Consider the following 21,791-nt stretch of genomic DNA (forward strand, 5'->3'; position numbering starts at 1 on the left):
AAACCTCTTATTGTTTATAAGTACTACCAGCATTTACGGCCACATTCCGGGCTGCAGTGTTTTCTCTTTACAAAAATGTGTGAATTTTTTCAGCTAACTTAATTTTGCAGATATGTATCTGACTTCTGCTACATAAAATGATGTTTGCCATGTATATTTTACTATTAATGTTACTCTCAGATTTGACAAGATACAGCGCTAAGTGTTATTGTTGCGAGGAGATTCTTTCTTTTTTAAAGGTCAGAAGCCTTTTCACTTGAACCGTCTTCAGCTGCATGCGTCAGCAAATGCAGCTCAAGAAGAAGAGCTTCTTAAGACTCGACAGAATGTCAGCAAGTTTTGGCAAAACAATGACTCAGAAAGTGCTGCATTGATGTAAAGCACAGTATCGACCTACTTCATTCATTCAAACAGAAATTTCAGAAAAGGCTCAATGTTTGTTTCCTTTAATAAAAACAGTTTTTTGTAGTAAAAACCAAATTCATTTTCCCCATCGATTGTCTATTCAGGTCTTGTGGGGGTTGAAGAGGCGGACACACACTCACACACACACACACACACTTCATTGTTAATATCACAATACCGTCGCAACTAATGTGAGTATTTCTCCGTCCACCTTCTTCCCCCGCCGGATCGCCGCTGCTGTTTTTTACAGGGGAGAGACAGAATTGACCTGATAACCTGATGCAGCTGAGGCCAATTACGCCTCCACCTGGCGCAGTTCCCTGAGCAACCCCTCCACCCTGCCCCCTCTGCAGGTGAGCCAAACCACGCCGCCACAGATTCTTTTATGGACGTCATTTCAATATTTGGTTATTAAGTAGGTACTTGTGAGTGAGTAGTAGGCACAGTGTCTGTGAGTGGGGTTATTTGCCTCGATTTACAGACTTAAAAGCAGTTGGAAAAAGTGTTTGGATAGTTCAACCGTCTAGACGGGAGCATCCTTTCGACCTTCCAAAAGAGTTCATTTCCTTTCAAAGAAAAGGACTTTAGCATGACAGTACATGTGTCGTTTTAACTCTGTAACCCCTCCACCTTCAATCTCCACCCCGCCTTCAGCGCAAGGCGACACTCGGCGGTGGAGCAGATTGAGTGGGAGCCACGCCTAATGTTATCTCCTCTGTTTAATTAGAGTGAGCATGGTGGGCAGCTAAACCAAACCACATTACCCACCATCTGGTCAGGAGCCGCTGTGCACATAAACCCACCCTCACTCTCATTAGGCTCTACGAGACAAGACACAAACACATACATGACAGCTATTCATTCATCCTGCCACGATCGATATGGACACAACTGCACACCAGTTAGCCACTATGATGAAGCAGCACAATGGCATCTTCAGACTGGTTGCCGATGTATTTTTGTCTATTTACAAAATACTGCTCCATATAATTTCCCAAAACTAAAAAGAAAAATGTTCTTTTCATTATTTATTATTTGTGACCCTCAACATATTACAGAATGGATATTATTTATCCATTTTGTAGCCATGATCATGGATTTGCTGAAATAATACATGGAGCTACAATTTTTTTAAATGTCTCTTCATCATGTTTCCTTTCACCGCATCATAAAAGTCCTTCATCTGCCACAAGAGTGCAGTATGCTACCAAAGATAACATCCAGCAAGGACCAACCAATCAGAGCATTACTGAAGCGTGGAGGAGGGAGTCTGGCAATGTGTGTGTGTGTGTGTGTGTGTGTGTGTGTGTGTGTGTGTGTGTGTGTGTGTGTGTGTGTGAGGTTTACAGTTGACTTGTGTCATGACACTGCACACATGCACAGCCAACAACCTCAGCCATGCTTCGGCACATTCAAATGTCTGTTGTGTAATCTTTGAAAAAGATATTCATATAATACGAAAAGCTCCAAATAATAGTTGTAAATAATCGTCCCCTCTGCTTTGGTTTGGATATGTCCAAGGATGGAGGATTAAATCTGACTCAAGCCCCCAGGACGAAGCGCCGAGCGTTAAAGCTGATTTTACATGGTGGCCAAATGGTGGAATTAAGATTTCTGTGTCATTCACGCATCAGAGGGACCAAAAATACTTTTTCTCCCCCATAGACTGACTTTGGGAAAGACATGTGTGTAACTCATGGACCAACTTCTTTTAAGTGGAAATAACTTCCTGGAATAAACACATGTTATTTGAATCATTGGGTCCAAAAAGGTTTTAAAATGCACTAGTATCTGAATCCAGCTGGATCCCTTTTTAATCTGATTGTAGAGTCTGAGGAGACCGGACTAAGGGCTGGAACGCAGGAAAAGGAAGGCAGGTTTAAAGGAAATGCTACACTGCACGTTCTCTATGGGCCTGTGTAACAAAAAAGACCTGTCAAGCAATCATACAATGATACATTTCAGCATTTTCTTTCAACTTCGATGTTAACGTTATTAACAGAGGGTATTCCAACCCTTAATGGCAGCCTCTGCTGAGAGTTCATGGCCAACAGCATCAAAAGCCCAACTTTCCTGATAGCTCAGACATCAACGAGTCAGTCGTGAATCCTTTAGTGGGCGGGACTTTGGCATTAAGCACGTCCCTCTTTTCAGCTCGCTTAAAGCTGAATGCGGGATATCCAATCAAGTTCGCTGATCTGATTTTGAAGGTTCGGACACTTAGAGGCAAATACACGACTGGCTGAGATAAGAGCGAAGCTGATATAATCCTACTGCACGTAAGAGGGAGAGTGATTCACCCTCTGAGCAGAGAGAAATCCAAATCCAACCTGGGCTGCAGCCAGCCTCTCCACGGGGGGCTGTGTTACACGAATACGTGACGTCCACACTGGGCCTCTGCCACTCTGGCACACCGTGCTGGTATACTGTTGCTGTTATTGAAAAGTGTGTTGCAATCAGTTGGTTAACGTCAAATAATGGCATATGGTATATATTTTGTGTCAGTGTCTAGTTACTTCTCCAGTCAATTACATCATTAAGATAATGAAGAAAAGGGCCTAAATTGTTGTGAAGTGAAGTATGTTTGAACCCTTCGAGTACTATTCACCAGCAAATAGGATCAAGAAGCACAAAAAAGAAGGAACACGCAATATTCATACCATTTAAAGAGAATCCAAATTGCTATTATTAAAAGTATTTGGCTGAGGCAATTTTTTATATTCCTTACTTTGTATTAGGCCACAAAACAAGAACCCATGAGTAACAAATAATCACAGTGGAAGAACTGATCAGATACATGATTATCCCCGGATGGTAATGGATTCATACACGGCCAGATATTTTCTAACAAACTGAATGGCAGCTCTTTAAATCACTGTTAACTGGCTGTCAGAGAAAACTAATTTCGCCAGAAGAGGGAGACATCAAATCCCTTTGAAAATGAATTAACAGCGTCTATGTTCCCTTTTCTCTTTGTTTGCCTCTTACAAGAAACAATTAAGCCCAATGCTAATATTATCCAACATTATTAACCTCACAACCCTGGTGATATGAATTTTGGCTGTTGCTCCATCATTTGTAATTTGAGTGCTAATTTTTCTGTGCTTGACAGCCAAATAATTCGATATGGCTCCTGTTAGATGAGACAAATAGATCTGAACCATTTGTTGGATTCGGATTCGACATTTGGACAAGGAGGAATTTTCTATCTGGCATCTGTTCCGTTCACCTGGACTCAAGTATGAGGGACTGACTAATCCCTCGCATGCAGGAGATTAATTTACAAATTTGTATTATGTATTTATTTACTGTTAAGGATCGTATGAATAATTTATTTTCAACAAAAAAATGTTTTCTCTGAGAGGTCATTTATATGTCTAACAACTTCATCACTATTTTCAAACAGCACATCTGAGTTGATAATTATTCTCATTATTCTTAGAGTTAATTGGTCAATTTTAAAGCTCCTTCAGCTACCTTTACTGCTATACCTAAAACATTAATATTGATAGAAACAGACATGCGAGGAGAAAGCCTCATCTGTCATCAGGCAGACTTTATGACTTCATTTTGTTTTTGAGTGTTGAGGGACGATCGTTTTGGATTCCAAATGACGGGGATTGACATGATATGAGGCTTTTCAACAATCTGCAATAATGACCTTTTCTCTGAGTCCACCAACTGTCAGGCAATAACATCTTTTGGCACAGGTAAAAAGTGTTACCTAGCAACACCTGGTGTTCTGTCAATAGTCAGCTTGGAGGTATCTCTGGAGATGCTCCCCCCCTACAAAGACCCGGTTCAGCTTGCTTCGACGGGCCCCATGACCCCCCCGGACAAACAACAGCCTCATTCTCTGCACTGCTGCTGACCTCATTGTCTCTTTGTGAAGGGAAAATCCAGAGTTGCATTCTGTTAAATGGCAAATGGTGCATCAACGGCAAGCAGGACGGACCTCTCTGCCTCCAGCAGAGGCACACAGATGATCACGGATACCACTTCCTTTTCCTCAGGACTGTACCCAAGGAAAACATGGTAAGAAAGACAAAATATTCAACACAACCGGCTCCATCCGTGTGCAACCCGGACAACAACACCTCTGTCACATTCTCACCCGCACCATCCCGGATCACAAGAGCGGCTGCAGTTTCACATGTAGCTTTCACTTCAGAACTGGTTCACACGTGTTTCTGTCGCATTTTAAAACGACGTTCATATGCATCAAATGACCCACGCCGCGCAGCTGTTGAGAATATCTTAAGTGCTCGCACTTTATGCAATTCATGCCAAATAGTTATCCAGAAATCCATGTTTAGCTACACTCAAGTGCCATAGCAACGCAAAAGAGCAGATGCTGAGCCATTCATTCAGATGGATTTTGTACTGTAAATGTATAATATCTAGTCTGAATCTGTGAAGAGCTCTCATGCGTTGGCTGTAATAATATATGTCGCTTAAAGAAATAGCTTCTTCAGCTTTGGAGAGTAAGCCCAATACAAACACACAGCTTAAAATCCAAATGTGTCGTAGGAGTCTGTAAAACAGACTTCAAATTGCTGATTACACTTTGCACACTAAAGAGATGTATAAACAAACACACCCACACACACACACACACACACACACACACCTGGGCACATCTACTGCTCTGCTCTGAGTGATGGTTGATATTCAAGATTCCAGTATTATTAATTCAATCTGTCAGAGCCTGATAGGTGCACTGCTCTTTAGGAGCAGATGGTCAGCAGGCAGTTGTTGTGACAAGCAAACTCGCCAAGATTTTAACAAACAGGAACAAGCTGCAAATAAGGTCTGACGTGCTGACTGTACTTCTTATAGAGTCTTGATGAAGACCCATTGTCAGTGATTGAGAACCCGGCGGCTCATCGCCATCCTTTTCATTCAGAGAAAACAGCGGGAGTTGCAGCTACGCAGGGAGTCTGGGGCCGCCTGCGAGGGATTCACTGCACGAGTCACGGTAAGCTTCCGTGGCGCACCACTCGGTGGGCCTACAAGTAAGACGGCAGTCTTGAGTCACCGATGCAGTTAAAATATTTTCCTAACTGGGATCCGGAGGCAGTGACTCCAGTTAACTGTTGCTTCAGCTCACAGGCTGGTGAAGCTGCTGGCAGCAGTGTGTGCGGTCGGACTACTGGGAGGCTTAGCTGTAGGTGTCTGGTTTCTAGGTGAGTCATCGTTGAGACAGAATCAGTAAATTAGCACCGTATATTAGCACGTGTGAACAGCTGAAACGAAATGTGCAAAAGTCTATTTATATGATCTAGTTATAGTTACACTGACCTTTCCAGCTCACAGCAGAGCACTGATGACACTGGACTTTTGGGGAAAATATAAAATCAGCTTTTGTAAGGCTTTTTTTTATTGGGCTATTACTGTGAAGAACTTTCCTCATTGCTTGTTTTATCTGGATAACACAAAAAAATGAAATAAGATAAAAATGTCTTCAGAAGCACATTTACCTGTTTGAGAAGCTTTCTGGAACAGTCAAAAATACAAGACCAGTCATTCTTTTAGTGAGCTTCTTTTCTAGTCACCGGATCTTCCCCCCTAATTCCTAATTTAGATAATCTGGTAACATTTAATAGAATCAAACACATAATTGAAAGACTTTAATTACATCTTTATCTACATGTAGTGAAACTACTACTGAGGCCTTCCTACTCCCAAAGTCCAGCGGGACTTGGGGACACAAAGGAGACGTCTTTCTGCAATGTGTCAGAAGATATCTTTATCTCTGACCCCAGGAAAGGTCTGTGTTTCCTCATCTCTCTCTTTGTTAGAAGACCAGCATTTGTTCCACCGATTTATGAATTAGCAGTGCATGCGTGTGTGGTTGCATATTATTATTACGGTTCATCGCAGTGACTCATGGTGCATCTTTAGAGGGATTTTCAGCAGAAACAGTAGCAAATGCAACAGCAGCTTTTTGTTGCCCTTGTTGACTCCTGAGAGATGCCCATTGACTGACATGTTGACATTGCACATAATGATTTGTTTCTATTGACCACATTAGCATAGATGCTCGGGTTTTGCCTAATCTTGTGCCACTCGTAGAAGACGCTTGTTTACTGAGAGCTCGTCTCTGGAGGGATTTTCAATCAATCAGGTTCAGTGTTTTACAGGATCAGCCCAGAGAACTCCCTCCTGGAGATTCAGCTGGGGAACCTGCCCACCTGGCTACCAGTGTGCTACGAGAGGTGGAACTCTTCACTGGGAACAATGGTCTGCAGACAGCTCGGTTCTCTGAGGTAGGCGTTGCTGCTGGGATCACTTCCTGCGTCGGCCCTGGACACAGCATGAGACTGGAGGATCCGCTCGCTGTCTTTTAGTCTGTTCTTAGCATGTTTTACCCGGGTTGAAGGCTCAGTTTAGTTATGATCTGTCTACACATAAGTTGCCATCTTCCTTTTCACGTTGTGAGCCTGAATGATCTTAACACTTACTGTCTGCATTTTGCATATTTTCTCCAGACTGACCAAGCATAAAGGAGTGAATCTTACTGATATTGGGCCAAACTATAATGATGGCTTCATACAAATTACCTCAGGACACCAGAGCAATCTGGAAAATATGTGGCAAGTCAGGTGAGGCACTTTGGCCGACATCAACCTCGTGATGCAGAGAAAACAATTTTGCATCATTAGTTACACAACTTTGTTTTTCCTTTAGGGGGAACTGTATCACAGGGAAAGTTATCGCCTTGCAATGTTTTGGTGAGCATTCAAACTTTTCGTTCGACATTGGAACAAAAACCGAGCCCGATAGCTCTATAAAACACACTTCACAAAAAAGCTTCATATCAGCGGCAGACAGAGAGAATGATCCCACTTGCTACAGCACTCTCTGACCAATCCAACTGCTTTTTGATGAATGGATCTCTGACTAGAGTGTGGGACACGAGCAAAGTTGCCCAGGATAATCGGGGGAGTCGAAGCCACGCTGGGCAGGTGGCCCTGGCAGGTCAGCCTCTACTACAGCAACCGTCACACCTGCGGAGGCTCCATCATCACCAGTCAATGGGTAGTTACAGCTGCCCATTGTGTGCACAAGTAAGACAGCTGACCTTACTAGCACTTAGAGGTCTGGGGCTACGTTGGAAAGAGAATAATCAGCCATTAATAGCTGCACCAAAGTGGACACACAACAAGTCTCTCTCATAAGTGTCTACCTTGGCTTCTCTTTTCTCAAATGTCAGCTACAGGCTACCTCAGGTATCCAGCTGGGTGGTCTACGCGGGTATCGTCACCCGTAGCTCGGCTAAAATGGCTCAGCACAGAGGATACGCTGTGGAGAAGATCATTTACAACAAGAACTACAACCACAGGAGCCACGACAGTGATATAGCCCTGATGAAACTGCGGACCCCGCTGAATTTCTCAGGTAAGCGCGGGAGGCTCATTGCAAGCTTTTGCAGACAAACGAGACAGGAGCCGCCCAATGACACAACATCAACCCCTAAGATGTGTATTGAGTTCAGGAGGTGAATTGGCTGTGAGGACACAACTCACAAGTCTGTGGCAGTTGATTTCCATACAGGCTTATTACACAAATTGCTAGAAAACACACATTGCTAATTAGACCCAAAAGACACAGCTATAAGAGAGGAAAGTATGATATATATATGTTCTAATAACAATAGAAATTATATAAATACAAAAACAGAGTCATCCATTCCTGTATCCAAGATGTTTATATTAATATTCCCTTTAACTAGACACAATTCGGCCCATCTGCTTGCCTCAGTACAACTATGATCTTCCAGGAGGGACCCAGTGCTGGATCTCTGGATGGGGATACACACAGCCTGATGGTGGTAAGAAGCTACTCGACTGCAAGTCTAATTCACACATGATGACAGAGTTTGCCAGCGTTCATTTCATATCTTCTCGATCAGTTCACTCCCCTGACACTCTGAAAGAAGCCCCAGTTCCCATAATAAGCACAAAGAAGTGCAACAGCTCCTGCATGTACAATGGAGAGATCACACCGCGGATGCTTTGTGCAGGATACACAGAAGGGAAAGTGGACGCATGCCAGGTCAGAGATGGGTTTTTGAAAAACTACCTTGCAGGGTGTTATAAAGATCCTCTCTCAAACCATTTGTTGGTGATGGTGTTGGTGCCTACTTCTCCAGGGCGACAGCGGTGGTCCTCTGGTTTGCCAGGAGGAAAATGTGTGGAGGCTGGTAGGGGTCGTCAGCTGGGGGACAGGCTGTGCTGAACCCAACCATCCAGGAGTTTACACCAAAGTAGCTGAATTCTTGGGCTGGATCTATGACATGATTGAGGTAGACAAAACTTTTTACTAATTTTAAACTTAGCATATGATGATATTAAACAACATATGATCATCTGGCAAAATATGATGCATTATGGGTAAGACTAGAGTAAGACGGCAACTAAACACTATTTTCTCACTGATTAATCTAGTTATAGTTTTATTCATTCATTGATTAGTCCAAAACATTTTTAAGTTTTACGTTGCAGTTATAATAACAAGTAACAGTCCCGTTTGTTTAAACGGAAGGCGGTCATTCTTCTGTGCCATCAGTAGCCTTAATGCTTCTGTTCCTCTGATTAAATGCAGAATATATTACAAATGATGTGGTGTTTTTATAAAAGAAGAGGACGTTTCTCACTTCACTGCAGACAAATGTTTGTTACATTTCATACACAGCCATGATTATCACTAGCAACAGCAAGGATTTGAAAAACGTAGCCTACAATAGATTATAAGCACATGTTTTGCACTGCTTGCTAATACGTTTTTTCTTCATGCAGAATTACTGAGGAGGCGCCATGAAGAACAACACGATGCTACGTTTGAAACTTGATATTTTTACGTTATATGTCCGTTAAATGATGAGACTGGCTGAAGACATCAATATGCATTTTTCTGTTATACTGTTCATGTATTTAATATATATAATCGCTCTTATGAAACTGTGTCCCGTGTTTTTTTTTCTTGAGTGGCGGATCTACCAGTTGGTGCGTCTCATCAAGTTTCCATAGCAACTGACAAACATAAGACAAGCTAGCGACAGCTGCTAGTTAGCTAGCGTTTACAAAGCGGACAGATGTTTTAGAGTCTATTTCAAGAAAAACATCTGTTTGGAACACTGCAGACAAGCTGTTTTTTTCTAACACCTACTCACTAGCATCAACTAACGTTACTTAGCTAACGTTGCCTAGTTAACGTTAGTTAACTAAAGTCAGCTAACGTTACCTATAACGTCATAACGTTACCGTAGTTCATTAACGGGAGTAGCTCGTCACCTCACGATGTCGTCTACTGGAAGTACACCGGATGTTTTTCAGCAGGTGAACCAGTTCTGGTCGATCCTGGATGATCTTTCTCAAAGTGACCCTGCTGCATACGATGAGTTCATCAAGAAGCAGATGAAGGAAGGAGCTGAGTTTTGTTCACCTCCTGAACTCGACTCATGTTTATGCACTGAAATACTGGTAAGTTAGCTTTAAATAAGCACATCTTTCTTCTCCTGATAAACATTTCAATTAAAGAAGGGAGTCTCACATTAGCTGCGTGGAGATCTTATTTGTCTCAGAACCTGGTAAAGACTCAATAACGATGAGCAAACCAAATATTTTCACTAACCACAGTTTAAATCCACTAGTAAAAAAAAAAAAGCTTCATCTAGCAGAGTTGTCAGAGCCGTGTACGTTTATAGCGTAGAGATTGGGTGTGTTTTGACAGGCGGCACATCTGTGTCCTCGACAGGAGCCGAAGAAAGGGTCACTGTTCATCAACATATGCCGCTGGAAACGCGTTCCCGCGCCTCGAGATCCCAGCATGGCTTTGCCAGCGTGTGCAGGAAAACTGGAAACTGACACAGATGAACGTCAAGGTAAATGATAAAGCTGTGCAGCGTTACAAGCTGTTACATCAGAGAGAAAAAAAATGCTTTCTTATCCTCCCTCTGCAGGTTGGTACTCTGTGTTGGATGTGGCATTAAACCCTGCAGTGCTACAGGAAAGTAAGAAGGACAAAAGAGAAGTGCATACACTGGCCGTGGGCTTTGCCCGGCAGCAGCATGGGATGAGTTTATCGCAGCATTACACTGTCGTCAACTGCAGCCCAAAAAGCAGCCCAGAGGACGTGCGCCGCCGACTCGGGTATGAGCAGTGGTCCAACACGTCGAGCCAACCGGACATAGGTAGAGCAATATGTCTCACACATCAATAACCTGCTACAAGCCCGTTATGATAGAACTATTTCCCCTTTGGCCACCTTAGTTGTATCATCTTTCACCTTCGACCAGTTTTTTTATGACCCATAATGGTTTTTTTTCATAGCTACTCAGGACCCTTCTGCCCTTCTTCAGCAAATCTCCTCTCTACGGTCTGAGAATCAACACAAGGAGCCAGCAGGTCAAATCATCTCCAGACCTGCAGAGCACAAAAAGACTAATTTGATCCAGGTCATCTCAACTACATTTGTGCAGCCTGAGAAGCCAAAGTATCAACTTGAGGTGAAGACCAATATAGTCGGAAGTGCTCACAGCATGGAGCTGACAGTGGATCTGCCAAAGGTACGCTCCATGTCAGAGTGCCAGCTGAGAATCTCCAAGGTTAGTGGTTATTCACTCACCTCGGGACGCTTACAATAAACCACTTTAGAATCCAGTATGTGTCATTCCGTTGTTGAATTTAATAAAAAATACATAAAGCTCTTTCTACATTTACGAGCCAGACAGTGTGCTGAGTGTATTTTTGTCTTACAGGACGACGTCCTACTTGAGGTGGAGGACGTCTACCATTTGCTTTTGGAATTCCCCAAAACCGTGATTGAAGACACTGCAACTGCCATTTTTAACAAGAAAACACGAAGGCTTACTTTAAAAGTGGATGTTGTTTTAACTAATTGACTATAGGGAGAGACAAATAAACACAGAAGTTACTTGTTGTGCTGGAAATAAGCCAAAGAAACTGCGATTGTAAGGCTAAATTAAATTCTGGCCCTGACAATATCTTGGATTCTTGAGTGAACGTCTCTCCGCCATGTTGGATTTTTTAAGGGGGTTAGAGTTAGTATTGTAATCTTACATTTAACAAGATTGATTTCTCGTTAAAAATGCAATCATAACACGTTTATTTTACATCGTTAGACTTTACGGGGTGCAGGTCCCCTTTCACTTTGAATAGGGTGACGTCATCAGGTGCCAGTCCGTATTTATTTAGTATGTATCACTACGAATTTGTATCTTCAAGATTTTTGTTTACATTTTTACTAACAGGTTTTGGAGATCAGGCTGCAAAGTGAAAAACAAAACAAAAACCTGCTGCTATGCAACGAAAAAGACTCGCGAACGTTAAAGTGATTTTCTTCCGCATCCAAATGATGTTTTTACTGAAACAAATATCCCTCTGTGTCCCTTAGTGCTGTGTGGGTTGATCTGCAACAGCAAATGTAATTCTTAACCCCAAAAAATAATTGACATAAATAAAAAAACTGTGGGTTGTGTTTATAAATGTGTGGGTGTATGAGTGGAGGTGTTAATGGCTAGGAGCTGATGTACAATGTCATTACCGTAAGCCCGGGGAGTAATTGACAACAAAATGATCCATGGGATAATTCATGTTTATTAAAACATCAACATTGATGAAGAGCAACATCACTGTTTGGCAATCCGGAACGTGGGACAAAAGTCACAAAACACTTATGTCAAGGTTTGAATACTATCAGCGATAAAAGCCTTTTAGAGAAAAACTTGTTATTTATTGTAAATTGCAATTTCTACATTGTCAGTTTCCAGTGTGGCACTGCTTACTATTAATTGGTAGCTCCACAAATTCATTTAGAGAAAACAATTCCCTTAAAAAAGTAGTAGGCTTACACAAATGTCAGGTGAAATTACTTTTACATGAAACATTCACTTTGAAAACATGGTTTCGTAGGAAAACGGTGTAAATCGATTGGTCCCAGTTATTGGCATCATGCTTTTCTATCATGGCCTCACGAGTATTTTCTGTGAAATCCTGGTCCAGTGAGAACTGAGGTTTGTAGCGGTGATCTGTGGTATTTGGGCTCTACCTCCTCTCTCCATGGTCCTCCTCCACCCACGCTACAATCTTCCCTTCCCAGCCAGGCACGACTGCTCCGTCTTGGAATACCTGAACATTCAACATCCAAAAGCATCTGAGAACCACTTTCATCTATAACGTACAAAGGTCCGGACAGACAATGAAAAGGACTACTTGGCCCTCCTGCAGTGCTACTATTAGCACGGCTTACTCCAAAACAGACATTTTATATTTGAAAGCTGAAGTTGTAAAATTAGTAGTGGTTAATTTTGACTTTCACTTCTACCTCTTCTTTCACTGTGCCAAACTCCGGGTCGAGGGCCTTGAAGTGGTATCTGAAACTGCCGTGTCTGTCCACAGCAACTTTGAAGTCTCGCAGCGTCACCTCGCCCAGCCTGTGAGAGCACACCATCAGCCATGACAGATGCACACATACACCCACCCAGACATTAAGCCTATTCTAAAATAAACATCTAACCAGCACAGATATTCAAGCTATACGAAGCTTGCGCGATTTAAAATCAAGCCATGTGTGCTCTGCATGCAGCTCTAACCAGAACAGCAATAACACTGCTGTATAAAGTGTCTTTATTTTCACCTTTTTGGGATGTTAATCAGAAACGGAGTGAGCGAGCGATCGGTGAAGTAGAGCACTTTAGTGCACACGGTGGTGTCTAGGCCCGGGCTGCTGAGCGAGTGCGCCATTTCTGGAAATAATCACAGGAAACAACAAATACAGTTGTTCACAACCTGCCAGTGCAAACTGGCTGTGGCCACAGAGCCAATAATGCCCCTCCATACGTAGCAAGTGTAAAATCACAGCACAGTTTGATTCAACAACCAGAGTTGAGATGACGAATCCTAAACCAACAAGGGTTTTGTTTGTCTCACTTGAGCTCTGGGGCCAGGAGTCACGGTCCGCCGAGTTGGCTCTGCGTCCCGGGGATTTAAATTCCTCCTGGAGGGAGACACAATTACTCACGGAAACCAATATGATGTGCATTTCTCACTCATCAGGTGACAGATGAGCTGCCACCTATTAAGATTACTTCACATAAATGACACGCGTGTGTTTGCGCGAGTGAGAGTGCGTACTCCTCTGTCCTGTCTGCGCTGGCTGTCCAAAGTGAGTAATCGGTCCATGAGACTGGCCACGCCTTGCTCCAAGGTGTCCAGGGTGTGATGCTGGGGGTCATGGCCAGAGAAGCTGTCCCTCAGACTGCGCAGTGCCTCCCTGACCAGCTGCAGCTCTTCCCCCTGACACAAACAGCTTCTATAAACACACTCCCCTTTTTCACATTGAGAGGCAAGAACTACGGAGGCCCAGTTCACCAAGAAAACAATAAATGTCAGTTACTGTCTCGGTGTCTTCTGATGATCTATTTTATTGTTCTGATTTGGTATATTTTTGACATGTTTTTAATCAATTTTACTTTTCTTTATTTTCATGCAAAACTATAAAATATTTGTTTTCCTCTTCCGACCATGAGTTTATTTCCATACAACAATCCATCAAAACAGACTAAATGAACAGCAATGGATGGTATTGATCAATGATTAATATAAAACAAGCTTACGTACTGGGGCACTATGTTGGAATACTGCAGGAGACATTGAAGTCACTGAGTTATTGTAACCAGCACTTTCAGTCCTGAATGACTGCAAAATAAAACACAATACAGTTAAATGTGTAAATTAGGCAGATTATGCTGGTGTTGTTCTATAAAATCATTATTATCAACAAATGCCATGTTCATTTTCTTATTAAAAACTTTTCTCATTAAAATGTTTTTCATTTAAATTAATCTTCTATTCCTTTATCTTATATTGCTGTAATTGTTTTTTTCGTGTCTTGTTGATGTGTTTTGTCAGCTGATTCACTTCTCGTATTTAACTTAATTAATTAGTAAGTAGTTTAAATTGAATTTGCTTCTTTGAGTAGTGAACCTTATAACCTTTCTTTTGAAAATGTTCTACGGATAAATTATTTAAATACAACATTCACACACAATACATTGTTTAAAGACTTGAAATGCATCATGATCCTTACCCGTCCAAGGTTGACATCATGTGCTTTATGTTGAGCATCATCAAGCTTTTGCTGCTGCTGCTGCAGTATTCTGTCCTTCCTTCCGAGCTGCTGCTGTTGTCACAAGAAAGACGTGAAATAAATGTGCATATCCATTTATCTACCCAAAGATTGCCTGATGTTGAAACAAAATAAAAGACGATACCTCATATTCAGTTAGTAGTTTGTTCCCTTCACTCAACCTGTGTTTAAGCTCCGCCTGCAAACAGACATATCGGCCTATGATGTACATCTATCATAGGTCAGTCAAGTCAAATATGTTATTGTGTCATAGGGAAATAATCACTTGTCTCACATTTTCCACTTCCAGCTGATCCTTAGCCATGTTGGACCTCAGTAGTTCCTGTTTTATTTGCAGCACAGCATCTTCCTGCACGCCCAGGCGCTGCTGTAAAGCATCCTAGTAAGAAAGAGGGGGAGATCAATCACCTGCATACAAATACATGAACAGCATTCCTCTAAACTTCATCACCTGTATAAAGAATTAAGAACACAAAAGAAGAAAACACACATAAAGTCCCATCATTCTGGGAGAGTAGAATAGATTGGTTTAAATCCCTTAATCCGTTTCAATCCACGCGCAATGGGAGACATATTGAACAGGTTTACCTTGATGGCCTGAAGGTGGCGTGCCTCCTGTTTGTTTCGCAGGAGTTCCCTCTAAGAGCCACACAAATTGACAGAGGGATTAGAGGAGGGGGTTCTTTGCTACATTAAACGTAACTACAGTTAACAACTGCACCTTGAGATCGAGGGCTTCCTCCGTGCTTTGGTCCAGGCGACCGCGGAACAGAACCTTCAAAGGGAGAAGGTGTGAGCAGCGTGGTTGTAGTATATAGAAAAATGTCAGAGCGTATGAGAAGGCAGCAGACAGCCACTCTGGGAGGGGCAACAGAAGTGGCGGCACTGACACTTCACCCAGAATAACGACAAAGTGTTAGTTTGGCGAGTTTAGCGCGAGAGCAGATACTGTTACCAGCTGCTGTTCAGCGTTAGCCCGGGTATCTCCGAAGCTCACAGACCCGTCCTGGTCCTCTTCGGGGAGGGAGCCATGGAGTAGCAAGGCCTGAGGACAAAATACACACATACATGTATAGACCCATAGAGTAAAAGCCTATGACGGGTCATAATTAAATAAACATGGAAGAGAAGCCTGGTTCATTTGTGTGTATTTATAAATACAGCTGTTTGGGATTGTTATACTTGGCTACACAATAAGGTTTCCATTTTAGCTGATACAGCTGGTAAATTACACTTATCTAAACTGCGTCAAATTGAAATAATATTGAATAGCCTGCATGAGTACACACATACTTCAGCTTCTTACCTGCTCTTACCCCCGGATACAATACAGAGCTACATATACAAAATCATTCTGATGACATGATTGACTTGATAATAAGAATAATCAAAATTCAGTTTTTTGTTTTTAAGTTTTGTTATTTTCCTCTTCTGTAAATACTAATTAGTAATAGCATAGCGATTTTTTTCAAATATTAATACTGGTAATATTGATTTAACAATGGAATAAAATATATTAGACTGTCAGTCTGACCAGCTGATCTGGAGATTATAAATATTAAACCTCTAAAAGAATGTAAGTGTTATGTTACCTTCCTCGGCCACATCTGCACTATCTATACTTTCTGTCAATGTGCTTGTATTAAAATCCAGTGGTTCATTATTTTAATTGTTTAATCTCCGGGCCTCACCTGTAGGCGGAACACCATCCTCCTCGCCTCCTGCATCTCCTTCTCCAGCTGCTCCTGGTGGGCATCCAGCTGCTCCTCCCAGGACTTCTCTTCCTCCTGCACATGGTGCCCGAGGGAGGGACACAAGCCACACAGAGACACAACCTCTGGAAGGAGATTCAGGGGGAGAAGAAGCAAAGAAGTTTTTTTTCCCTTTTCTTTGTATAAATGAATTGCATGCTCCATAACAGTCAATGTGCAGCACACCAACCTGTGACAGATTTCTTCTCTGTCAGCCCAGATGTGTCATCCCCCTGGTCCTCAGACTGATTGTGCAGTGTTTCTTCTTTAGGGGTGTCAGCAGACTGGGTGATAACATACTCCTCTTTGGGGGAGTGAGCTGGGCTGGCTGAGCTAAGGCTGTAACAGATGGTGGGTACAGGCAGGAATGAGGACGTGTGTATGTGTGTGTATGTGTGTGCTTGCATCCTTGCCAAATGGCAATAAATAAACCTAGTAACATAAAATTAAGATGTGCAATTTTAAAAACTCCCCAAAGAGCGTACAAAATCTGAATTCATCACGCCGGGGCAAAGTATATTCAACAATAGCTGTATTTAAACACACAGGGTCTACAATGAACACTGCATCACTGACAATTACTGAAAACACATGACAGAAACAGGATTTAGACCTGTTCAGAAGATACACAGGAGAACCACAAATGCATACAACTCTTTCTCCCAAAGGAAATTCCTCACATACTTTGCTCCCACTTTTGCAATAATTTCAAAACATAATGCTCCCATGATTTTGGAGTGGATGTGTTGCTTGTTTTATCTCAAGAGCATCTCCGGACGCCCGAGGTGGAGCCCAGTTGTCATCTTCACTCTGCAGTGTTTGTAGAAATTAGATACAGCTACTTTGACCTGTGACCTATGGCTTTATGCATGGTTTAAAATTAAAAAAGAAAGGCTTTCTTTTTCTGTGGCTGCCTGGGAAAACAGCAACCAGCCCGTTTCTGCGGAAACGGATCTGTGCCCTATGCTAGAGAAGGAAGAGAGACTCATCCCAGTTCATCACCCTGCTCCTCAGGCCCAAATCACTAAGAGGGAAAATAGCTGTTGACTTTACTGTGGGAAAAAACACAGTTTGGAAAACAAAGAATGTCCTGAGGGATTGCATTTGCTCAGTTAAACATGCTATTCACATATATTTGCAGTGAGATTTAGATTATATCGGATGGAATTTTCAGCTTCTCCAATGGCATTAGCACAAGTAAACACCATAACGGACAGTAAACCAACGCTTGAATTTTCCCCTCTATAGAGTTCATGTTGCCTCTTGGTGGAGTAACTCCAGTTCTGTCTCCCAGCTCCCCGAAAATTATACAAACAATATCCTGCAGCCATTCTAGCAGCTTTTTGAGGCACAATGTGCACAATGCTTTAAATGGCAATGCTAATGTACCACAAATGGAAACCCTCTAAGTTTACCCTGTTGTGATGCTAATACCGAAACCCAAAGTACAGCTTAGGCTGGAAGGTTTTTCAGGTATTTTTCCATAAATCCAATGGACCAGTTTGGACCAGTCACAATTTGACCCGATGATGACACTACAATGAAAGGTAAGGGAAGTTATTTCAATTCACCCTGAATGGAAAACATTGTTTAATGATTAAACTAAAACCATTAATGAAAATACATCCAATCATTTTTTAGATATTTCAAGAAAAACAGAAAAGTCAACCTTGTGGTGCAACTATGAAGTTATTTTGATTCATCATCTGGGGACCATTGCTATTTACTGTATACCACATTTAATGGCAATTTATTAGTTGTTGAAATAGTTTTGTCTGAATCTACAGTATGTGGTGAGAAAGCTATTTAATTAGAATAATTTATTCCCATAAAACCTACACCAAACTGAGCTATCATCTTGCAAAGAGCAATTTCACCAGGTCACATAAACACATGAACTGAGTGTCTTATCAGGTGATTATCTCAAAGCGTTTCGGGAAAGGGGATCATAGCAGCTGCCTTCGACTAATCTTGTCACTGCAGACAATGACATTATTAAGGTGCCCTCTATCGTTGTCTCAGTGAGAGAGCAGTTCAATAAACTAACAAATTAATTTTAGAGGCTCCCTGCTGTCAAAAGAACATACAGATCAGGAACATATGGGTTAAACCAGAGATTAAGCAGTGCGATTTGCGAGAGATGAGCTTCCATGCAACAGATTAACATTGTTTGATCAGTGGAAAGTGGATCGGTGGAAAGTTATGAGGACATTTATTATAGTATGTGTTTAATTGCAGATTTGTTATTTAGTGTTTTTATTATTATTTTTATTTCTTATGCAGGATCATACTTCTGCTTCTCTACTCTTCAGAGGGAAATGTTGTCATTTTTACTTGACTATATATTTTTTTTTATTACATTACAACTCTACTCCTGACTCTACATGCAACTTGTTTTCTCCTTATTTCTGCTCACAGTTATCATGCCGTGACCCCTCAGATTTATTCTGAAGAAGTAAGACTGAACTGCTTACAAAGTGTCTAAAACTATCCCCATGTGGACCAGCTACAATTGTAAAATGATGGTTACCTATTAAAGCATTTCTACCAATAACCTTGTAATTAGACCTACAAAAAATCACTTGAAAGTACACCCATAGTGGTCCCACATTAAGTTATTGACATTTAACGCAATAACTAGTTAGGGGTTAATGAATTGATTATAGTAGTTGATTGTTAGCCGTACCAAATCTAGATAAGGATTTTTAAAGTATGTTTACAGTCCAAAAGGGAGCTTTATTTCCATGTGGGATAAAACAATCTTGTATTTGTTTTAATATAATTTGAAATGTACCATCTTCTTCCAAAGCATGGAAGAGAAGAGCCGGTAATGGAAGCTACACAGTGGTTGCTAGGCGATATCAGCTCAGCTCAGAGAGGCAGGGACACACCCACATCTACTGCATTGTAAACACTGAACAATAGCCTGCAAAGTTACGGTATCCAAGTCATATTCTTATAGGAATATGCATTTCTAACATTAGACTGAGACCACCATGCCGTGCAGCTAAGATGATCGAGATGATGTCTTATCTCCTGTATTTATATCTCGGCTACTAATGCACTCAATAGACAGAACACAGCAGGCTGGACTGACAGAATGGTGCTATTTTAATTACAAAATTTGAAAAAACAGCTACACAAAAACTTACCATTTCATCTGTTTGGCTCCCATGCTGGTGTTTACGACCTCAACCCCCCCATATAGTGGCAGCTTTGCATCTGGGTGATGCTGTGCAGCTCATCCAGGACCATAGCCCAAACACAATGCCACAGACAGCGGGGAAGGGAGCAGCCCTGCAAGCAGCAGCCGGAGGCGTCTCCACGTCGCACACTGTGCACAATCACAAATAACAGCACGTTGCAATCCTGTCCAGAAGCATATTCCTGAAACATTAAGCTCTGAATCCTAATCAAGAAGATTATAAATCATACCAAGGCTCAGTCCTAGCTGGCAGCGAGAGAGCGAGGGAGAGAGAGAGAGAGAGAGAGAGAGAGAGAGAGAGAGAGAGAGAGAGAGAGAGAGAGGGAGGATTGGTGCTCAGCAGCTCCAGTGGCTGAAGTCTGCCTGGTTCCTCATTGCACTCGCCTTGTGCTTGAGCTCACCAGCTTCCATTCACGAACACAATGTTTTTTGTTCCCCTGCGGACAATAACTGATGCAGCTCTGGTGCATCCTTTTCGCCCTTTTTTCCCTCCGCCGATGTTTTTGCATTTATTCCCTCTCCCCTCCCTCCCCTTTTCTCTTCTGCTCGGACGCACCGGCTTTGAAGCAATCCTTCCTTTTCTCCAGCGAGCGTGGATGTCTGGCTGTGTTTACCCTCCCCCTCTCTTCCTCATTCCTCCTCCCTTCTTTCCCCACCGCTCTCTCCACAAGAAGGAGGAGAAGGGAGATATTTTTTGCTGCTCCCTCCTTTCCCTTTTTGTGTGCTGTTGTGTCACCGCAGCTAAAACCGGAACCAGCATGTGGATCGATGCATCTATGTTTGTTTTATTTGTCAAAAAGTCTCAGCCTTGAATAAAAACAAAATGCCTTCCAAAACATGTGAAACAGTAATTATATATTGACACAGGAAGGGTAGCAAACAGAACTGGTATTTATAGAATGCACGCATGAGCCTACAATTACTGCAGTTTATATTTAAGTTATTACTGTGTATTGTGTGTCATTGTTACTGCCTTTGAAATTGGTCTCTCAGAAGCAACTTGCAGTTCTTCCCAGGAGAGACAATGACATTTTCTTACATTCTGTCTGAGCACCATTGAGATCTATGCTTTAAAGAACTATATGCTTTTCAATGGCGCAATATTACAGGGCCATGGAAATGTAGAGCATCAGACGCAGTGGTAGTTTTATTCAAAAGATGAGAGGACACAAAAAGTCTTTCTATGGGTTATATGTCCACCCTATTTTTTGTCAGTGGTGAAATAGAGTATAAAACACTTTATCATATCAAAAACATAATCAATACAGGCTGTATAATTGTCAATTATATCAACATATTTATTGAAAGGAGGATTAAATAGCTAAATCCAGAGGAGCCCTATCCAACACTCAAGACAAACGGCTAAGCTTGTCTCTCCAAAGAATAAGTGGCAGGAATATTGGGCAGACGGAGCTGCTACTAAAATTGTATAAAGGCTTCAAAATCTAACTGTTTCTTTTCGCCCTCATTTTAATTCTTAAAATGTCGGACAGCCAGATGAAAAATATTTGGGAGACAAGATGTGACTGAGGGAATTGAGGGTAAATGAACGCTTTTTGGACAGAAAATATTCTATTCATGCATGGAATATATACAATAATTTACTTTGTTGGTCAAAATGTGAGGCATACACCTGGTATCCAGTGTAAACCACAAGCAATCAAGCATGCAATCGGCCAAATCGTAAAGCAAATCAGTTGCTAAAATAGAACAAATTGTTGCATTGTCACCATGGATTCTGATTGGAAATTGTGCAATCCATGAAACAAGATTTACCTGTCTTTTTATTTTAGTGACCTTCAAACAGATGAACATGAAGGAAAATGGGCCGATTAGATTTTGATGCATAGAATCACATCCAATTTTTTTGTCAAATACAATTTACGAAGGAAATCTGCGGTTGTTTATGTTTGTTGTTGGGAGATAACAGAAGAGAGGGGAAGATGATTCAAATCACTGTGCCATTATTATAAATCAACCTTTGTCCAAACATATTTGTGCATTAAATAGTTGCCATGATGAAAATTATAATTTAGTTCTAAAATGTTTGGAAAAATGAAACATCTTTCTGAACCATACTTTTGTTGTCAGTTAATTAGGGTCCTCGCTACGACTAGTAGGAGAGGAACCTATTGTATTTCAAGGAATTATTATTATTATTCTCTAACCGACGATTGCCTTTTTGAGGCCTTTATCATATTCAAAAAGTTGTTAAATTTGGCATGCATATCAGAACTGGTGAAAAATTTGATAATTTT

General features: G+C 41.6%; 3 protein-coding genes across 7 annotated transcripts; 2 read left to right on the forward strand and 1 right to left on the reverse strand.

The window, feature by feature from the left end:
- The first annotated feature begins 4,147 nt into the window (after positions 1-4,147).
- tmprss5 (transmembrane serine protease 5) lies at positions 4,148-9,363 on the forward strand. Its single transcript, XM_040193381.2, has 13 exons — positions 4,148-4,440; positions 5,245-5,383; positions 5,511-5,591; positions 6,062-6,175; positions 6,539-6,674; positions 6,897-7,010; positions 7,096-7,139; positions 7,313-7,475; positions 7,622-7,806; positions 8,141-8,239; positions 8,321-8,463; positions 8,561-8,713; positions 9,207-9,363. The coding sequence occupies exons 1-13, from the start codon at positions 4,438-4,440 to the stop codon at positions 9,213-9,215; spliced, it is 1,383 nt and encodes a 460-aa protein (XP_040049315.2). The 5' UTR covers positions 4,148-4,437; the 3' UTR covers positions 9,216-9,363.
- Positions 9,364-9,430: 67 nt separating this feature from the next.
- pih1d2 (PIH1 domain containing 2) lies at positions 9,431-11,413 on the forward strand. Of its 2 annotated transcripts, none has more exons than XM_040183769.2 (5): positions 9,431-9,890; positions 10,165-10,291; positions 10,370-10,600; positions 10,740-11,014; positions 11,168-11,413. In XM_040183769.2, exons 1-5 carry the CDS (start codon positions 9,708-9,710, stop codon positions 11,309-11,311), a joined length of 960 nt encoding a protein of 319 aa, XP_040039703.1. In that variant the 5' UTR covers positions 9,431-9,707; the 3' UTR covers positions 11,312-11,413. The 2 variants fall into 2 exon arrangements, with proteins under 2 accessions (XP_040039703.1, XP_040039712.1); XM_040183778.2 differs by having other exon boundaries at positions 10,740-10,975.
- Positions 11,414-12,008: 595 nt separating this feature from the next.
- dixdc1a (DIX domain containing 1a) lies at positions 12,009-20,256 on the reverse strand. Of its 4 annotated transcripts, none has more exons than XM_040183791.2 (16): positions 19,764-20,256; positions 19,481-19,662; positions 16,519-16,667; positions 16,269-16,414; positions 15,533-15,622; positions 15,299-15,352; positions 15,166-15,216; positions 14,852-14,956; positions 14,702-14,755; positions 14,518-14,610; positions 14,049-14,126; positions 13,563-13,724; positions 13,359-13,425; positions 13,066-13,174; positions 12,754-12,862; positions 12,009-12,557 (listed from the first exon to the last, which is right to left on the reverse strand). In XM_040183791.2, the coding sequence occupies exons 2-16, from the start codon at positions 19,501-19,503 to the stop codon at positions 12,474-12,476; spliced, it is 1,374 nt and encodes a 457-aa protein (XP_040039725.1). In that variant the 5' UTR covers positions 19,504-19,662; positions 19,764-20,256; the 3' UTR covers positions 12,009-12,473. The 4 variants fall into 4 exon arrangements, with proteins under 4 accessions (XP_040039725.1, XP_077954626.1, XP_077954628.1 ...); XM_078098500.1 differs by having other exon boundaries at positions 14,518-14,607; positions 19,764-20,222; XM_078098502.1 differs by lacking the exon at positions 14,049-14,126 and having other exon boundaries at positions 14,518-14,607; positions 19,764-20,222.
- Positions 20,257-21,791: the final 1,535 nt, after the last annotated feature.

Source organism: Gasterosteus aculeatus, chromosome 1 (assembly GCF_964276395.1).
Source record: "Gasterosteus aculeatus chromosome 1, fGasAcu3.hap1.1, whole genome shotgun sequence".
NCBI lineage: Eukaryota > Metazoa > Chordata > Actinopteri > Perciformes > Gasterosteidae > Gasterosteus > Gasterosteus aculeatus.